At 36.9% G+C, this 15,288-nt stretch overlaps 1 protein-coding gene across 1 annotated transcript in view; it reads right to left on the bottom strand.

The window, feature by feature from the left end:
• LOC145786974 (protein sel-1 homolog 3-like) overlaps window positions 1-7,145 on the bottom strand; it is a 32,217-nt gene extending 25,072 nt beyond the window's left edge. Inside the window, exons 1-7 of the mRNA XM_082598725.1 lie at window positions 7,048-7,145; window positions 3,857-4,039; window positions 2,639-2,896; window positions 1,665-1,750; window positions 1,044-1,189; window positions 760-880; window positions 311-435 (exon numbers count right to left, since the gene is read on the bottom strand). Coding sequence (XP_082454851.1) covers window positions 311-435; window positions 760-880; window positions 1,044-1,189; window positions 1,665-1,750; window positions 2,639-2,896; window positions 3,857-4,039; window positions 7,048-7,125 — 997 coding nt within the window. The 5' untranslated portion in view covers window positions 7,126-7,145. The remainder of the gene's footprint in view (window positions 1-310; window positions 436-759; window positions 881-1,043; window positions 1,190-1,664; window positions 1,751-2,638; window positions 2,897-3,856; window positions 4,040-7,047) is intronic.
• Between the last annotated feature and the right edge of the window lie 8,143 nt (window positions 7,146-15,288).

Genomic DNA, 15,288 nt, shown 5'->3' with positions numbered 1-15,288 from the left:
GAGCTGGTTTTGGGCTGGTTCAGTGATCAGTTTGGGCTGGAAACATTTTCAAAGGTTGGCAACCCTGCTTTAGAAGGTGAAGATTTGGAATTGTTCTTGTAGAATGTAGACTGTGTTGTTACAATGTTGTAACGTTATTGACGTTGTTAACGTTATTATGTTTTATTAGCAACGTTATTAACATTATTGAACAATTTGGCTCTTTTTTACCCAGTTTGGCCCTTTTTTCGACATTGTTTGGCACTTATTCTCAAAAGCTGTCTGACAACCCTGAAATAGCATATGTGGCTATGGGACTGTATGAACAAACCTTTAGCATTCATTAGAACCACTGGAGTTTCAAAAGCATCATTGCTGTCGACGTGGTGAAAAAAGCTGCACAGATTAGACTTTTCGCAGTGAGAGAATATGTATGCTTCCATTGATAGGGTAAATCTAGGGCATAAACAAACATTTCCATTTTCAAAACAATGGTCATTGACATCACAAAAGGTAAGGCCTACTACTTAAATATAAATACTATATCCAAAGTAGATTTTATTACAACAAATTTTTTACCCCCACATTTTCTACATCAAGAAGTAGGAGAATGACCCACCCGGGTTAAAAAATAAGCTTAAAATGTCTTATTTTTGTCGCACTCGAGTAGAATCTACAACTCAAAACAGCTAAAGACCTTTAAAAGACTTAAAAATAAGATTGGATTTTTATTGAAAATATTGCATTTCGTATAGATACCCATGATATACAGTAGCCTACCTTAGTTGCTTTGATTGTTTCTTCCTTTGTAGCTCTGGATTGTAGAAAGGATAATAACCTTTGATTACTCCATACGGTTCTTCAGACATCACTATTGGATATCGTACAATTGTAGAACATTCTAGAAATTCCAAACTGTTCATCAACTTCTGTTTAATGTTATATGAACTTGAAACAACAATATTAATGACTTACATTGATTTAAGCCACCACAAGCTTTATTGCTTGCAATGCATAGCTAATATACTGTAGATTTTGTCGACAGCAATATGCTTACACTGTACCTTCTTCGGCGAAAGATTTCAGTTGCTTTTTTTTGATGACATCATTCAGAACGTCACCTTTCCAAGAAGTACATTTCTCCACATTCAACTCCGACCGTTCCAAGGGATTTGAAAGAGAAAGTGAAACTTGAAGTTTTTTTTTCATCCTATGCCAAGAAGTCTTTTTTACATAAGGAATTTTAAACAAAATTATTAATACATTTATAGATACTGCGTTTCGTTTTACACTTTTTCTCGTCTTGTTTTTTTTGTTTTTGTTTCGAAAGAAAAAAGTACAGTTTCGTTGTCGTCTCGAAACTAAAATAATGGGAACTAAAACAAAGCGAAACGTAATAGCCTTGAATCTTATAACGCGGAAAGTACCCGAAAGTTCAATGGGTTGTCTTGCGTTATGCTTACTAATTAATTACGCATGCAATTATTCAAAAAACAAAAATATGTAAAAACGCTTGTAAACGAAATGGAATTTTGTTTCAAATTATTTAATACACTGAAGAAGTTTGCTTTGTTTTATTTCGAATCACTTTTCATGGAGTAAAATTTTGTTTTGCTAAACAAAAAAAATAAGCTTAAAAACGCCTGGCGTCAATTGCATAGAGTTTTAATTGATATAAGTTTGACCTTTCATGCAAAACATGCAATCGGTTTCTTGCCACTCCTTTTTGAGCCTTCACAAAGTTCCATTCCTGCAGTGGAGCCATGAAAATCTGAAAAAAAACAAAGTTTGTTTATGCATTGACAAGTCGCACTACTTTCAAAAATGTAAAAGACAGAACGTAAAAACTGTCCATGATTAGGATACGCTATGACAGTTTCTTATGGGAAGAGATGCAATGCATGAAAGAACAGATGGTTGGCCAATCTATTAACTATATACGCAGCAATATCTCGTGCTTGAAACTCAGAGTTTATTGAAATAATGTGTTAGTTTGTTCATAAGCTAGTGTAGGCTACTTATTAAAACCACGTAAATAATATGCATCTCAAAAACACCACTATTCGTCATCATCTTATTGGTCACAGCGGTAGGCCTAAACCATAATCTCTTCGTGGGAAAATTGTAAAGATTCCCGGATCCGCTCGTCTATATGTAATGACCGAAAGAAACACTCTTCTGAAAACGTCTATTCAAGAATTGTATTTCTGTAAAATTAGCCCTCAAGGCTGTCGAAATTTCGTCCAGCTGGCAAGCACTAAGCAAAACAGTTAAATATGCGACCAACTTTTCAAGCAACAATTTTAAAATGACGAGAATAGATTGCAATATTTCAAACGCACGTACGCAACTTCTGTGACGTAATAATGATAAGCATTATGAAGCTATTCCAACACCTGTTGAATTTGGCTTACACCATACCTCGTAATTCAAGATTTAACGATTATGTAATGTTTCATAGGTGTGACAAAGGTGATGCAATCTTTGCTTATTTCTAGCAACAGTCCATGACGTAAGACGTCAGGTTCAGTAGACAACGGTTCTATGTGACGTTTGATTTGAAAATTGTCCGTAACACTTATCACAGTTCATATGACGCAATTCAATTTACCTAGAAAGTAAAACAGAGAGAATTTTTCTAGGATTTAAGTATTAATACCTTGAGATGAATGTCTTCAAGCATCGAAGTCTTTGTGATCAAAATATTTGGCCGGTAAAGGAACCGAGCCGGCAGCCAAACTTTAATTGATCGTTGGAGTGGATCGTTTGTGTAGGAACATTTCCAGGACTTTTTGAAGAAGATCTGTGGGTCGTTGACTAGAAGAGGATCCGTTGAATTTCTTAACGTCTTATCATCATCCTCATAACCATCAATGAACATTGCAATAATGAGTGGACGGGAACAATGGTATTTTACCTGCTCGAAATGTTATACAGTACACAAAATATGTCTTTAGGAATTTAAAGTGTTCTATAAGATGTAACAGATAACAAAATAGGCTTCCTAGGCTTTGAAAAAAAAAATGTAATTTTTCTGCAAGAGAAGAAAATCTTGCTATGCAAGAACTATATATGGTAGGGATGTAGGCTGTGATCACGGCTACGATAAACGAAAGCGTGTGAATCCTATAAGCAAAACGTATTGTCTCTTTCAATTGCAATCTTTAGATACTGTAGGTCATATACAGCATTGTAGGTACGTAACACGATTTTAGTATATTGTAAAATCTAATAAAAATCATATGCAGACATAACTCAGCAAAATGCTACATTTAACGTCATAAAAACAAAAAACAATAAACTAACGTTTTCGGCTAGTCATACAGCCCTTTTCAAGCCTATCAAGGAAATATTTTAATAGAAATAGCCTACTAAAGAATCATGTAGTACCACAGCAAAAATATGGTCAAATCTAAACATTTGAGAAATTGCTTAACTTGTTCACACAAACTAATGACTGAAAAACTAGGCTACGCAACACAACGGGTTAAGTATTTGAGAGGTCAAATTAATTGTTTAGAAGAGAAAAAAGACCCAAGCAGATCACGCAAGATACATTTGCCTCTCAAATACTTAGGCTAACCCGCTGTGCTACGTAATTTTTCAGTCATCATTTTGTGAAAGCAAGTTAAGCAGTTTCTCAAATGTTTAGATTTGACCATAGTTTTACTGTGACACTGTATGATTCTTTAGTATTTCTTTTAAAATATTTCTCTCATAGGCTTGAAAAGGGCTGTATGACTAGCAGAAAACGTTCGCTTTTTGTTTTTTGTTTGTATAATATTAAATTTAGTGTTGTTGCTGAGTTACGTCTGTTTATGGTTTAAAAAAGTAACCTCTCTACCCAAACTCTAATAAAATGTGCAGAAAATCATACCTTTATGATTGTATCAAATGAAATGTTTTTGGGAGCACGCTCAATAGTCACAAAGTCCTTCACGTGGTCTTGAAAATGTCGACTGGTTTGTCCGACCACAGGTTGCTTTGTAGCCAGGTGGGGTCGTTGCATTGAACGTAGCTGTTGAAGATGCATCTGATGCATGTCATTGTAATAAAAGTTCTAGAAAGACAGTATTGCCAGTTAGAAAATCTGTCTTTTTCCTAATTACGGTAAATGTGTTTATTCTCAGTACCTATAATGCCATTTCAAACTAGCAAGCGCACATAAAGTGCATGGCATCGCGGAATTAAATGCATGGCTCTCATCCGTAGACTACCACATTACAATGATTTGCAACAGTGCGTTGATTGTGCGTGGACAGCCTCTGCTTTTTCATGATTGAAGAGTAAATTTGTTATTAGCCCTTTCCCAACCTACAAGATCTTCAAACGCATTGTCGTAGGAGAAGGAGGTGCAGAAAACCGGTTGCTCCCCTGTTACACAAAAGCATGGCTAATTTAGGCAAATATATCCAGTTGCTTGAGAAAATCAATGCAAATGCATTGCCATCGATTTTGGACAATGTTGCATGTGGTATTGGAATCTGGGAAGAATGTTAAGCTTCACTTCAGTATCTGCAGGAAATTGAAAAAATGTTGCATTTTTAGAAGTACATTTGTAAAGACACGATTTGGGCAAAGTTTTGTTCACACCTCCAAAATATTTTAGTCTCTTACTACGGCTATGTTTAAAAGTAGGTAGGCCTACGGTTGTTTCGTTAACCCATTTGAAACTAATGTTAGCAATCCGACATGGGAAGACAACTTGCCCTATTGCAATTAAAGAACAGTTTGTTTATTTGGTGAAAGATGGGGATGCAAACGTATTTTCAGTGAGATGTGCTGCAATGACGTTTGGGTTGAAATCTCGCAGTCATAACCTGATATCGCAAATATGGCACTGAAACTGCTGATTCCATTTCCAACAACTTATGAATGTGAAACAGAATTTTTAACACTACTTGCTATCAAAACAAAACCTCGAAACAGGTTGAATGTGATGCATGACATAAAAGTGGCGTTATGCAAAACGGAATCTAACATCTCATTGACGTGTGAATTGTAATTGCATGTAACAAATGAATGATTAACCGTTTTTGTGCGAACTTGACTAATTTTTCGTGGACAGCGAATCACTAAAAAAATCGCAAGGGGACCTTTACACAATTTTTTTGAAAAAGTTTGAGAACCACTGGGTTATCCTAATGTAATATTTTGAAATCGATCCACCAGATATTTACTTGTGCCACTGTCTAGGTCAGACTTCGTTTTTCAAGTTCCGTAGCCTACTTAGATAAGCTTTCGCGAGATTTTCAAGACGGAAAGTTTCAAATAGCCTGTTTCAATAAAACGCTTTGTAGACTAAAACATACTTGAGCTATTTTGTTGCTTGAAAGTGCAATTTGCTTGAGCGTTTTGGCCAAAAAAAGTTATTGCAAAAGTAGAAGAAAATTTTGTTGACATTTAAAATAGAAAGGTAAGCGGTATAGAGTATAGGAGTTTTTCTACAAAACTTTTTTTCTTGGATATTTCGTTTACATTTCCTGTTATTTTGCATAAACTATTCTGACAAAGCGGTGTTTTTGATAAAAAACTACTACTACTAAACAGTTAACATTTTTGTGGACAAACGCACTGCATATCGATTAATAACAGATATCACGTTGCATAATGAGGTACGGGCAAAAAGTCAATTTGACATCAATCAGCATAAAACTGACGGCAATAATTCGTTTTCATACGACAAGTTATGTGGTGTAGCAAAAAGCACATTTCAAAAAGAAAGTACTGTTGACAGCACAAAGAATCCCAGGTAGGAAATCAATTGTTTTTTACATTGATTCAACGTCTGAAAACGTTGAATCAATGTAAAAAGCGGTTTATTTGCTTTTTGAGAGTACAGCTTTAGTCGATATTTTAAGTGGTTTGATAGGAGACCATCCCGGATATTGGTGAGTTTTCTATTGTTCGGCTAAATCAAAACGTAACAGGCACGTAGCCAAAGTGAACGATCTATAAACGACAATGTTCAATAACGTAATCTACCTTTTAAGGCAATTTGAAACAAAAAAAAATATTTCCACAAAAATTAAAATTGTAAAGTATTTTGTTTTGCTTCGAAGCAAAACTCCTTGTATTGGCTTCGTTTTGAAATGTTTTGAAGTGCTGTTCTTTGCTGTGAAGAATTTCGTTGTTTTGCTGTGAGCTCCAAAATTAAATGGAATAAAATTCTCATAGCAAAAAACGCTATAATATTTAATGTGGGTGGCCTGTTTTACTATGAAATGTTAACTATTGTTTTGAAAACAAAGAAATTTGGAAGCATCTAACAAAAAAACAATTTGTTTTCACGGTCTCTTAGTCTTGTGTTCAATTTGTTTCAAAATAGGTTTTCTACTTAAAAATTTTGCTTCTTATAAAATTATCATTCATACGAATAGTCTTATATTAAACCCCCTTTGGTGGACCAAAAATGGTTTCCAACAGGCATATATTCCTACTTTTTTGTAAAGTAGGCTACGCTACGTGGCCTTCGACAACACCTTTAAAATAGTACACAAGTACACTATAGACAAGTTTAACTACAATAATATCCGCATCATCATTCTGAAAATGTAGGTAGCCCATGTGATTAAACCTTGACAAATTCAAACATTTTTTAGTAGAGAAGTTTGTCCTTACCCAGACAGCCACTTTATCTCATTCAGACCTGGTCAGATTCGTACCCGATCGGGTAAAGATCAGGACCAGATTGCCTAAAGTGGTTGTCTGGATATTTTCTTGAAGAAATGGAGCTGCATGAAGAACAATCTTTCTTCTGCATCAATTCAATTTTTTTAAATGTGCTTATAAGTTACTGTACAATAAGGAATGCGGCCTAACTTAACTGGTCTAACTTCAGAAAAGCTCTAAATAAGGAAAACTGATGTTGACACAGAAGCAATTGCAACAGTGTAGGCTAAATTACACTTTTTTATAATAGGCTAAATGTAGCCTACAGCTGACCTTTTGTTTATGAAAATTCGCATTTAACGTGGCCAAACGCAAACTTACAAAATTTTACGATAAAGGCTCATAAGCTATATGTAAGTTAGTTTAGCTAAAAGTAGGCAAAACCAGAATATTTACCTGATAACATGATGTGGATCGAAAACTTATGAACCAAAGTACCATAAAAGAATTAAGAAAAATACGCGACAGAGTCATCTTACGAACCTAACCAATTGATTTGGACAGAGAAGCTACAAACTTGCCGACTTTGCCTATTTGAGTGCGTAGCCTACGCTGGTGTCGTTTTTCGCTCTCTTCTGATAGAAATATTATTTTTTCGCCGTTGAAAACTACGGTAAGTGAAAAGCAATAGATAGCTTATGCACCACGCCCCGTTGGCTAGATAAAATGACGGTGAAGAACAGGGACATCAAGAAGCCAACTTGAGGTCGCTGCAATGACCCTCCCAGGTAAGACTCAACTGCAATTAAATAAATAAGAAATATGATGAACGTGAGGTGATGTCAATTTACTATGGCAATAACTGTGCGCTGGAAAAGTTTTAGACCATAAAATAGTCTGAAGAGCAAGTTCAATAATATAGGAGTCTCCCTCTCAAAGATTATGGTAAAGCGCCACTAAATAAAAACACAAGAGTCAAGAGAACATACACGAGTATGTGTACGCAGGAATAGTCTACTTCTACACGCATACCTAGGCTACGAACAGGGGCGTAGTCAGAGGGGCAGCAAAGAGGACAATTGCCCCTCCCCCAGAAATAATTTAAATAAAAATTTCACACTCTGTTACAACATCATTTGACAAAGTTTTGTTCAAATTTGTTTTATTTGTTTAAAGTTTTGGTCCTTTTCAATTTTTTAAAAAAGTATTTATTTTCTCTGCTCCTTTTTGGCTGGAACATCCGTTCTTTGATCCAATTTGCATGAATTTTCATGCGATATTGTTGATGTCATGGGGTTTTGCTTAATATTTCTTAGTTTGTTGTAAACAACCAAAATTTTATGTGACAGTTATTTTCAAAAAAGTATTAAACTTTAATGTCTTGCTTTTTATGACAATGAAAAAAGTTTGCTGAAATGTTCCAGTTTTTACTCGTCATCAAAAGTTTTTTTTAAATGTGAGTTCTGAGGTATAAGCAGGGGCTCCGGACACTTCCTGAAAGTGGGGGGGTAATTTAAGCAGGGACGGGAACGATGTTTTGACATCGACAGGGGCTTATTGGATTATCGCATCACATATAGGCTACTTCTGGAAGGTCGCTCTTCAGACCCCGTTTGCATTACTGAAAGCTTCAGTTTCTTATACAGCGTCTTAGGCTGCATGTTTCGCGCCGAAGGCGCAAAATTTTTGCCTTTTAGCACGATTTAAAATCGAAAAATTCTTTTAACAAATCTGAAATCACGAGCAAATGCTTTTTAACATTTGCCACATTTTTTTGAGGTTTTGAGACAATTTTGACTGGAAAGAGGGGACGTACTCAAAATCCCTCTCTGTATTCTTTCTTGGCTCAAGTCCTCCAAATTTTGCACTTCAGACGCTAAAAGGTTAGATTTAAAAGGCCAAAAGCGTTAAGGTCAAAGCTATAATCTATAAAACTGAATTTACAATTACATGAATACAGCACGAGAACCTGTGCCATAACATCCACAGTGAAATGAAACGTTTCAGCATTTAGGGTTAGGTTACATTCAACTCAGAAAAAAAGAAGCTAAAACGCATTAACGTTTACGAGAACTGAAAATAAGGAGACATCTTGATCGATACTACAGGAAGGCTTACCATCTGCGCCGTATAAGAAATAACACTAAATAAAAAATGCCATAACACCCAGGTAGGATACCTTATGCCAAAATCTCACAAAAACTACAAAGAAATAACATTATAAACGAACACCTCAATTCAAACAAAACACTGTGTGCACTCTGCTTCTATTCTGAGTAGAACAGTCAGAAGTCGCCAAAGACTTTAAATCTTTGTGCATTGTTGAAGAAAAATTCTTTGCAGATTTCATCTACACTTAGTTCATCCAAATACACTTAATGGGCATGGCACATGGCAATGAAATTGACTCTTGAAGCAGTTATTGTGCTTCGGAGCTATGTTTTTAAGCGGCGTAGCGAGCTAAACGATCTTTCAGCTTCTGCAGAAGGGCCATTGACCAAAAGCAATTTTAAAAGTTTTTCCACACTGGCATAAAACTCTTTGGCAATAATAGGCCTAAGTCCCATGGCATTAACCTGTTTCGAACATCGCACACATACTTGATCGGCTCATATTTCTTTACTTTTGCTTACTGCAGGTATAACTTGCCAGACTGATTTTGCAAACTACTTAGCTCCTGAACAATTCCCATAGCATTATGCAGGTCTCTATTAGGCCTACATATTTGCGTTGTCTTGCGAGTCGGAGTTTCCAAGCAAACAACTAAAAAGTTGTGCAACAAAATGAAAAAATGAAAATAAAACACAAAAGTAGAAAAAATATAAAAATTAAATTTTTATCTCTAAATTAGTGGGGGGGTAATTTTGCATTAGTTACCCCCCCCACTCTAATTGGTGGGGGGGTAATCACCCCCGCGGCCTCCCCTCTAACGGAGCCCATGGGTATAAGAGTCTGAGAAATAAGAAGGACTGATAACACAGGTCAACAACAAAATTTTTTTTTTCTTGCATGGGCTTTGAGAACTGATTTAGGGTAACTTTGGGGAGCTGAATCCGAATCTGACCTCAGATTTGTCCTATCACGTCAGGTTTGTGAGATATGATAATAGCAAATTGCTACTTTTGTCAAAAGTGGAAGATTTGGCTTTGCGTTTACCACCAACATATGCAGTGCTATAACGAAAGGTTAGTGTTAGACAGGCCAAAACAGCTTAAATAAGGTTACTGAACAAGCATTGCCATAGACCTGTTTAAATCTTTGTGGTTTCATGCAAAACGTTGACGGGGGTGGGGGTCGGTTATACTTTTAGCCTCCCTTTTAGCTTGTTACTACTGCATGATTAATAATGTTGCTTAGAAAACAAATTGGTATCAAAATTATAGTTGGTGGGTGTATTTCAGCTACTTATGTACTACATGGCCTAGATTTCTGGATATAGCACAATGTGTATGTGCAATAAACGCAACGTCAAATCTTCCACTTTTGACAAAAGTAACAATTTGCTGTTATCATATCTCACAAACCTGATGTGATAGGATAAATCTGAGGTCAGATTCGGTTTCAGCACCCCAAAATTACCCTAAATCCATTGAAAAACTCCATGCAAGAAAAGTTGTGTTGACCAGTGCAGGGATACCTTACCAGTGTAATCTGCATAATGGGGTAAAACGGACTACTATATTTACAAATCTCTGCATCACTGTAGTTGCAACTACGGCCGATTCAAATGTAGGCTAAGCTGCGGCCACATTTTTTTGGATAGTTTGCACTTGAGGCTACGCCGTAAGTTTTTGCGGTTTTTTAGCGCATAGCGTCAACGCAGGCGAGGATCTAGGAGTTTTTTTGGGGGGGCCAGAAAATTTGAAAATTAATTAAAATCAAAAAACGACAAAAAAACAGATATGAACAATCAGTGGCGTAGCCAGGAATTTGGGGGGTTTTGACGGCCGGCGGACGAAACCCGACGGCGTGTTTGCCAAAGGCGACACCCAGCGGCGGGGGGTCTGGGGGGCCTCCCCCAGAAAATTTTGAAAATTACTTTGAATTTGGTGCATTCTGAGAGCATTTTCAACAAAAGTAACAAAAATATGGGTATAAATATTCCTGTAAAATGGTGCTGTCCGGTGGCATAGCAAAAGGATAAGATCATGTTTTCTTCGACATTTTTTTGGTAATAAAGCTAAGTCGCTATAACAATTTCTCACAAAATTTCGGGGGAGGCCCGGCCCCTTGGGCCCCCCATACAGAGGCGCCGGAAGCGGGGGGGAGGGCAGGGGGGGGTGGATGCCCCCTGCCCTCAATTTTTCTGCAGATGGAGGGGCAGGGGGGGCAATGGTGCCCTTTTAAAGTCATGTAAGCTCCTGCACATTTTGCAATATAACAATTTCTGCTGTTCGCTTTTAGCCTAATTATAATCTTTTATTTTTGCCTCAAAATAATATTTACGGCACAAAATTTTGCAACACAGTACAGGCCTTAAAACTCGCTTTTTTCGGTTGCCATCGTGGCCTACCGGGAGCTCCTTCTCGGCGGCCAAATCTGCGTGCTTGGAGGCCAAAATACAAAATAAAAATAACGATAGCACAAGTAAATAGAATTAAACTTGCAACAATGCTAAAGTGATCACTTAGCGTTGTTGAAGTCTGGGCCTGGGCGACGTCCTACAATAGAATCGTTGCACCACGCAAACAACTGCTTTATCGGGATTGTAATTCAGTACTGCGGGACCATCTAACGACACTCGCACGAGTGTCTCCAATGTGGCTGATTTTAAAGAAGTTCGCCACTCCCCTAGAATTCTTTTTAGCAACGAAAAACAACGTTCGACATGTGTTGACGATGACGGCAAGGTAATGAAATAAGTATTTCAACGATGTGAAGGACATTACCGGTACTAAAAAAAGCATAATTTTTGCAAAATATGATAAAAAATGTTTTCCCTTTGGATGTCAATTAACCTAGTTCTCCTTTTTAACAACGATTCAATGTCCGACAACATCGAATCGACATAAAAACAACAATATTGCCAGCCGATGTAAATTAGCACTTCGGATTAAGACTTTGTTAAAATAAACGTCAGGAATTACAAACAAGGCTTATAGCTGGTGATCGCAGATGGATAGGCTATATTCCATCAATAACAAATATTCCGCACAATGCAACAGTGGCGATTATGACGCGCTGACCTAATTTTGCGTCACTCTTTGATACTACATATTTTCGACAGTTAATCCACGATCATTCTATTGCGAAATTAAATAATTGGCTAGAAGAGACCGGCGGCCAAACTTGGCCGATTAAGGAGGTAGCAACGGCGGTCATTCAAGCACTACTTAGCGGCCATGGCCGCAGACTGCTTTAAGGCTTGACAGTAGGTTACATCATTATAACATAGCATGATGCCCTTCTTTGTATACCGGACACTTGTAGGCTATCATTACTCAATGCATGGTGAGCTGATAGATTAGTATTATCGCTATATATCTTATCTTAAAACTTGAAAAAAAATTGGCCTTTTAGTAAACAAAAGTGCCCTTTTTTCGTAATCTTGCCCCCCCAGTCAAAAATCGTTCCGGCGCCCCTGCCCCCATAGATCCGCGCCTGCATCAACGCATACTTTTTAATGTCTTTTTTTTGCTACAACACGCCAATACCTTCCAGCGCTGCAGTTGAAAGAATGTTTTCAATGGGCAAAGACATATTGGAACCAAAACACAGCAAAATGTCAGATGAACACTTTCAGATGCTTGTGTTTCTTCGTGGAAATTCAAAATAAAACTTGTTTGTTTCGAGTGGTTTTTACCGTGCCGTGTGAATATTTGGCACCTAGCAAACAAAATTAGTTTACGCTAGTGTATGCGCTGACGCCGCCAACTTTTTTTTACCAGTTGCGTTGATGCATAGGTTACGAGGTATGGTTTTTTCGAACGTTTGCGTTAACGCTGACGGCGTCAATATTTTTTGTATGCGCGTACATCACTGGCCACAACTTTAGGGATTGGTTGCTCTTTGGCTTCCTCTGAAGGCTGTAGCCTTCTTCTTCTCGCTTTATTCCCACTTTATGTGGGGTCGCCGGTGCAGATTGCAGTTCTCCACATTTCTCTGTCAGCAGCATCTTTTTCTTTCACTCCAACTTTACTTTTTTTCGGACATAGCCTAATCTTCGTTTCTTCATATGACGTGACCCAACCATTTAAGGCGTGTTTCTCTCAGCTTGTCTTCCAGCTCTTCGACTTGCATTCGCTCTCTGATAGTTTCCTTTCTTACACTGTACTGCTTTATCAACCCCAGTGACCATTGCAACATTTTCATTTCTGTCCCTTACATTTTGCTTTCTTGTATTTTCGTCAAGGCTACCGCCTGTATCCCATGTAGGCTACAACATTGTTGGTCTTACCATCGTTTTGTTAAGACTGCGCCTAATTTCCTTTTTCTTGCAAAAATGTTGGGTTTCAAAGCAACTTTAGGTGCGAGAAAATGAATTTAGATTCTAGTTTTAGGCCTAAGGGTGTGGAGTAAAATGGATTTGGGGTTAAATTAGTTTTAAGGTTGTGGGGTAAAATGGACCACAATTTTTTGTTTTTAATTTATACAAACTTGAAAGGAGGACAATGTCCACTGGACATAAATAATTTCTGGCAGGAAGGAACCTTTATACCCTATTAATAAACAGAACTGAAATCGAAAAGTTTTTATTGAAAATTTTGTAGGCTATAAAATCGATTTTGTCTTCTGTTGGACCGTTTTGGCACAACTCCCCCCTACGTTTATTTGAGCAAGCAAGGTCCATACCAGCCGTGGCCGAGTGGTTAGCGCGTTGGGCTCGCAGTCGAGAGCCTGCATGTTCGACTCCAGCCACCCGCACTTGCTGTTGTTTTTTGGGCAAGAAACTTTACGATAATTGCCTCTACCTAGTGATCGATTTCGAGTGATGGGTAGTACCAAATTTAAGTCATAAGTAGAGTAGACAACCGGAAACATACATTGTCGTCGGCTGCAGCGTGGGTCAGGCGTAGGCCTATGTCGGAAGGCGTACACCGATGCATAGCGCTCAAGTCCGCTTTCCCCCAATGCAGGATAAAGATAAACAAACAAACAAACTGTAAATTATTTTTGCAGGTTACATGTCGTGATATTGATAATTTAAGAGTTTTTGAAATCAGGAGTTTAGCCTATATCCGTTCTTCTGCCTTTTAGTGTTGATCAAAACTTCCAAGTCAGATTAGCCAATCATTTCACCACAAATTATTGGCTAGGCTATTTCTGAAATATCTTGACCAATTTTAAAAAAATTTAAACTTTACTTGATCTTGTAAATCGAACCTAATATAAGCCAACACATTTCTAAAATGTTTTGTCTATAAATTGGTAGATGTGGCGATTTCATAAATTTGGTCATTGAGTCAACTATAAACCTAGTTTTTAGCTCACAATTTTAACGACAACATCACAAACCTAAAGCATCTGCATTTTTTCTCTTTTTTTTCTGAACACTTGAAAATTAATAGAACTCAATTTAATTTGTCCAACTCTTCAGCATGAGCAGCGAGCCGAATTTTTTTCTCGAGTTGAAATTGTCTTTCAATCAAAAAAAAACTCTGAAAGTCCTCTTCTCAAAAGACAAAATGAAAACTTAAATTGTGCGACAAATAGACATTGGTGCAAAAACAACCCATAAAAAGTGGTATATAACCCAGCTGTTTTATTTTTTTGCTTAATTTGTATAAATAATGTTTTGCTATTTTCGCATTGTTTTTTTGTTCCTGTTTGTTAAAAATTAGTTTTAAATATTTTTTTTTCAATTTAGAAACTCTGGGTATGGGCAATTTAACCCAGTGTTGCCAGACGATGAGTTAATATCTCATTTTTCCAGAAGTTTTAAGGTTCTAGATTCTAGAAAGTAAGAGTGAAAAGAGAGACAGAGAAGACCTTCATGTTCATGTGACGAGGGAACTATACTATAGCCTACCATATATGGTTACTATAACCACTCCAACAAAGATATTATTTCTCACAAAAATGTGCATTCAGTTCAGTGATGTACCGTACTATAATGCAACATGTTTTCTTGAATTTTTTTTTACCATAAACTAAAAATCACCACGTTAAATTTTGACTTAAAATTAACCAAACGTTTTAAAACTTTTTATTTAGTTCCATATTATCACCACAAAGATCAATAAAGAAATTGACTAATTAAATCTTTAATCTTTCTCATACCAGTAACCTACGGTACCGTATCTTTCCTAATCCCATGAAAGCAAAATATGAGTAGGAACTTTTCTATTTGTTTCTTGTTATAGTCTGCTGTGCAACCTTGAGAACTAAGTGGTGAGAATGTCTGTGGTCTTCCAAAGACTCTGAATGTCATGTCAAAATAATGGAAGCAGCTGACTAGGGTGCATTGCATATGACATTTTGCTGTTGTGCTGCATCTGTGATTGCAGTGTGTGTAGCCTACATTATGTTGTCATAATTGGTGCAAACAAAACATTATTGTTAGTGTAATATCAATAGGAAGATATTCTTCCCATTTGCAGTTCATGAGTGCAACTCGCACTAAAGTAAAATGTGGTCATTGTTTAATTGAATCCCTTTTGTGGACAACTTTTTTGAGGCTGTTATATTTTTTATTTTGATATGATAAACAACAGCAATGAATATTATGTTTACTACTTACCATTATATAATTATATT

This window comes from Aplidium turbinatum, chromosome 17, assembly GCF_918807975.1.
Source record: "Aplidium turbinatum chromosome 17, kaAplTurb1.1, whole genome shotgun sequence".
Taxonomy (NCBI): Eukaryota; Metazoa; Chordata; class Ascidiacea; order Aplousobranchia; family Polyclinidae; genus Aplidium; species Aplidium turbinatum.
The sequence above is the reverse complement of the archived record's forward strand: the minus strand, read 5'-3'. Positions and strand labels throughout refer to the sequence as shown.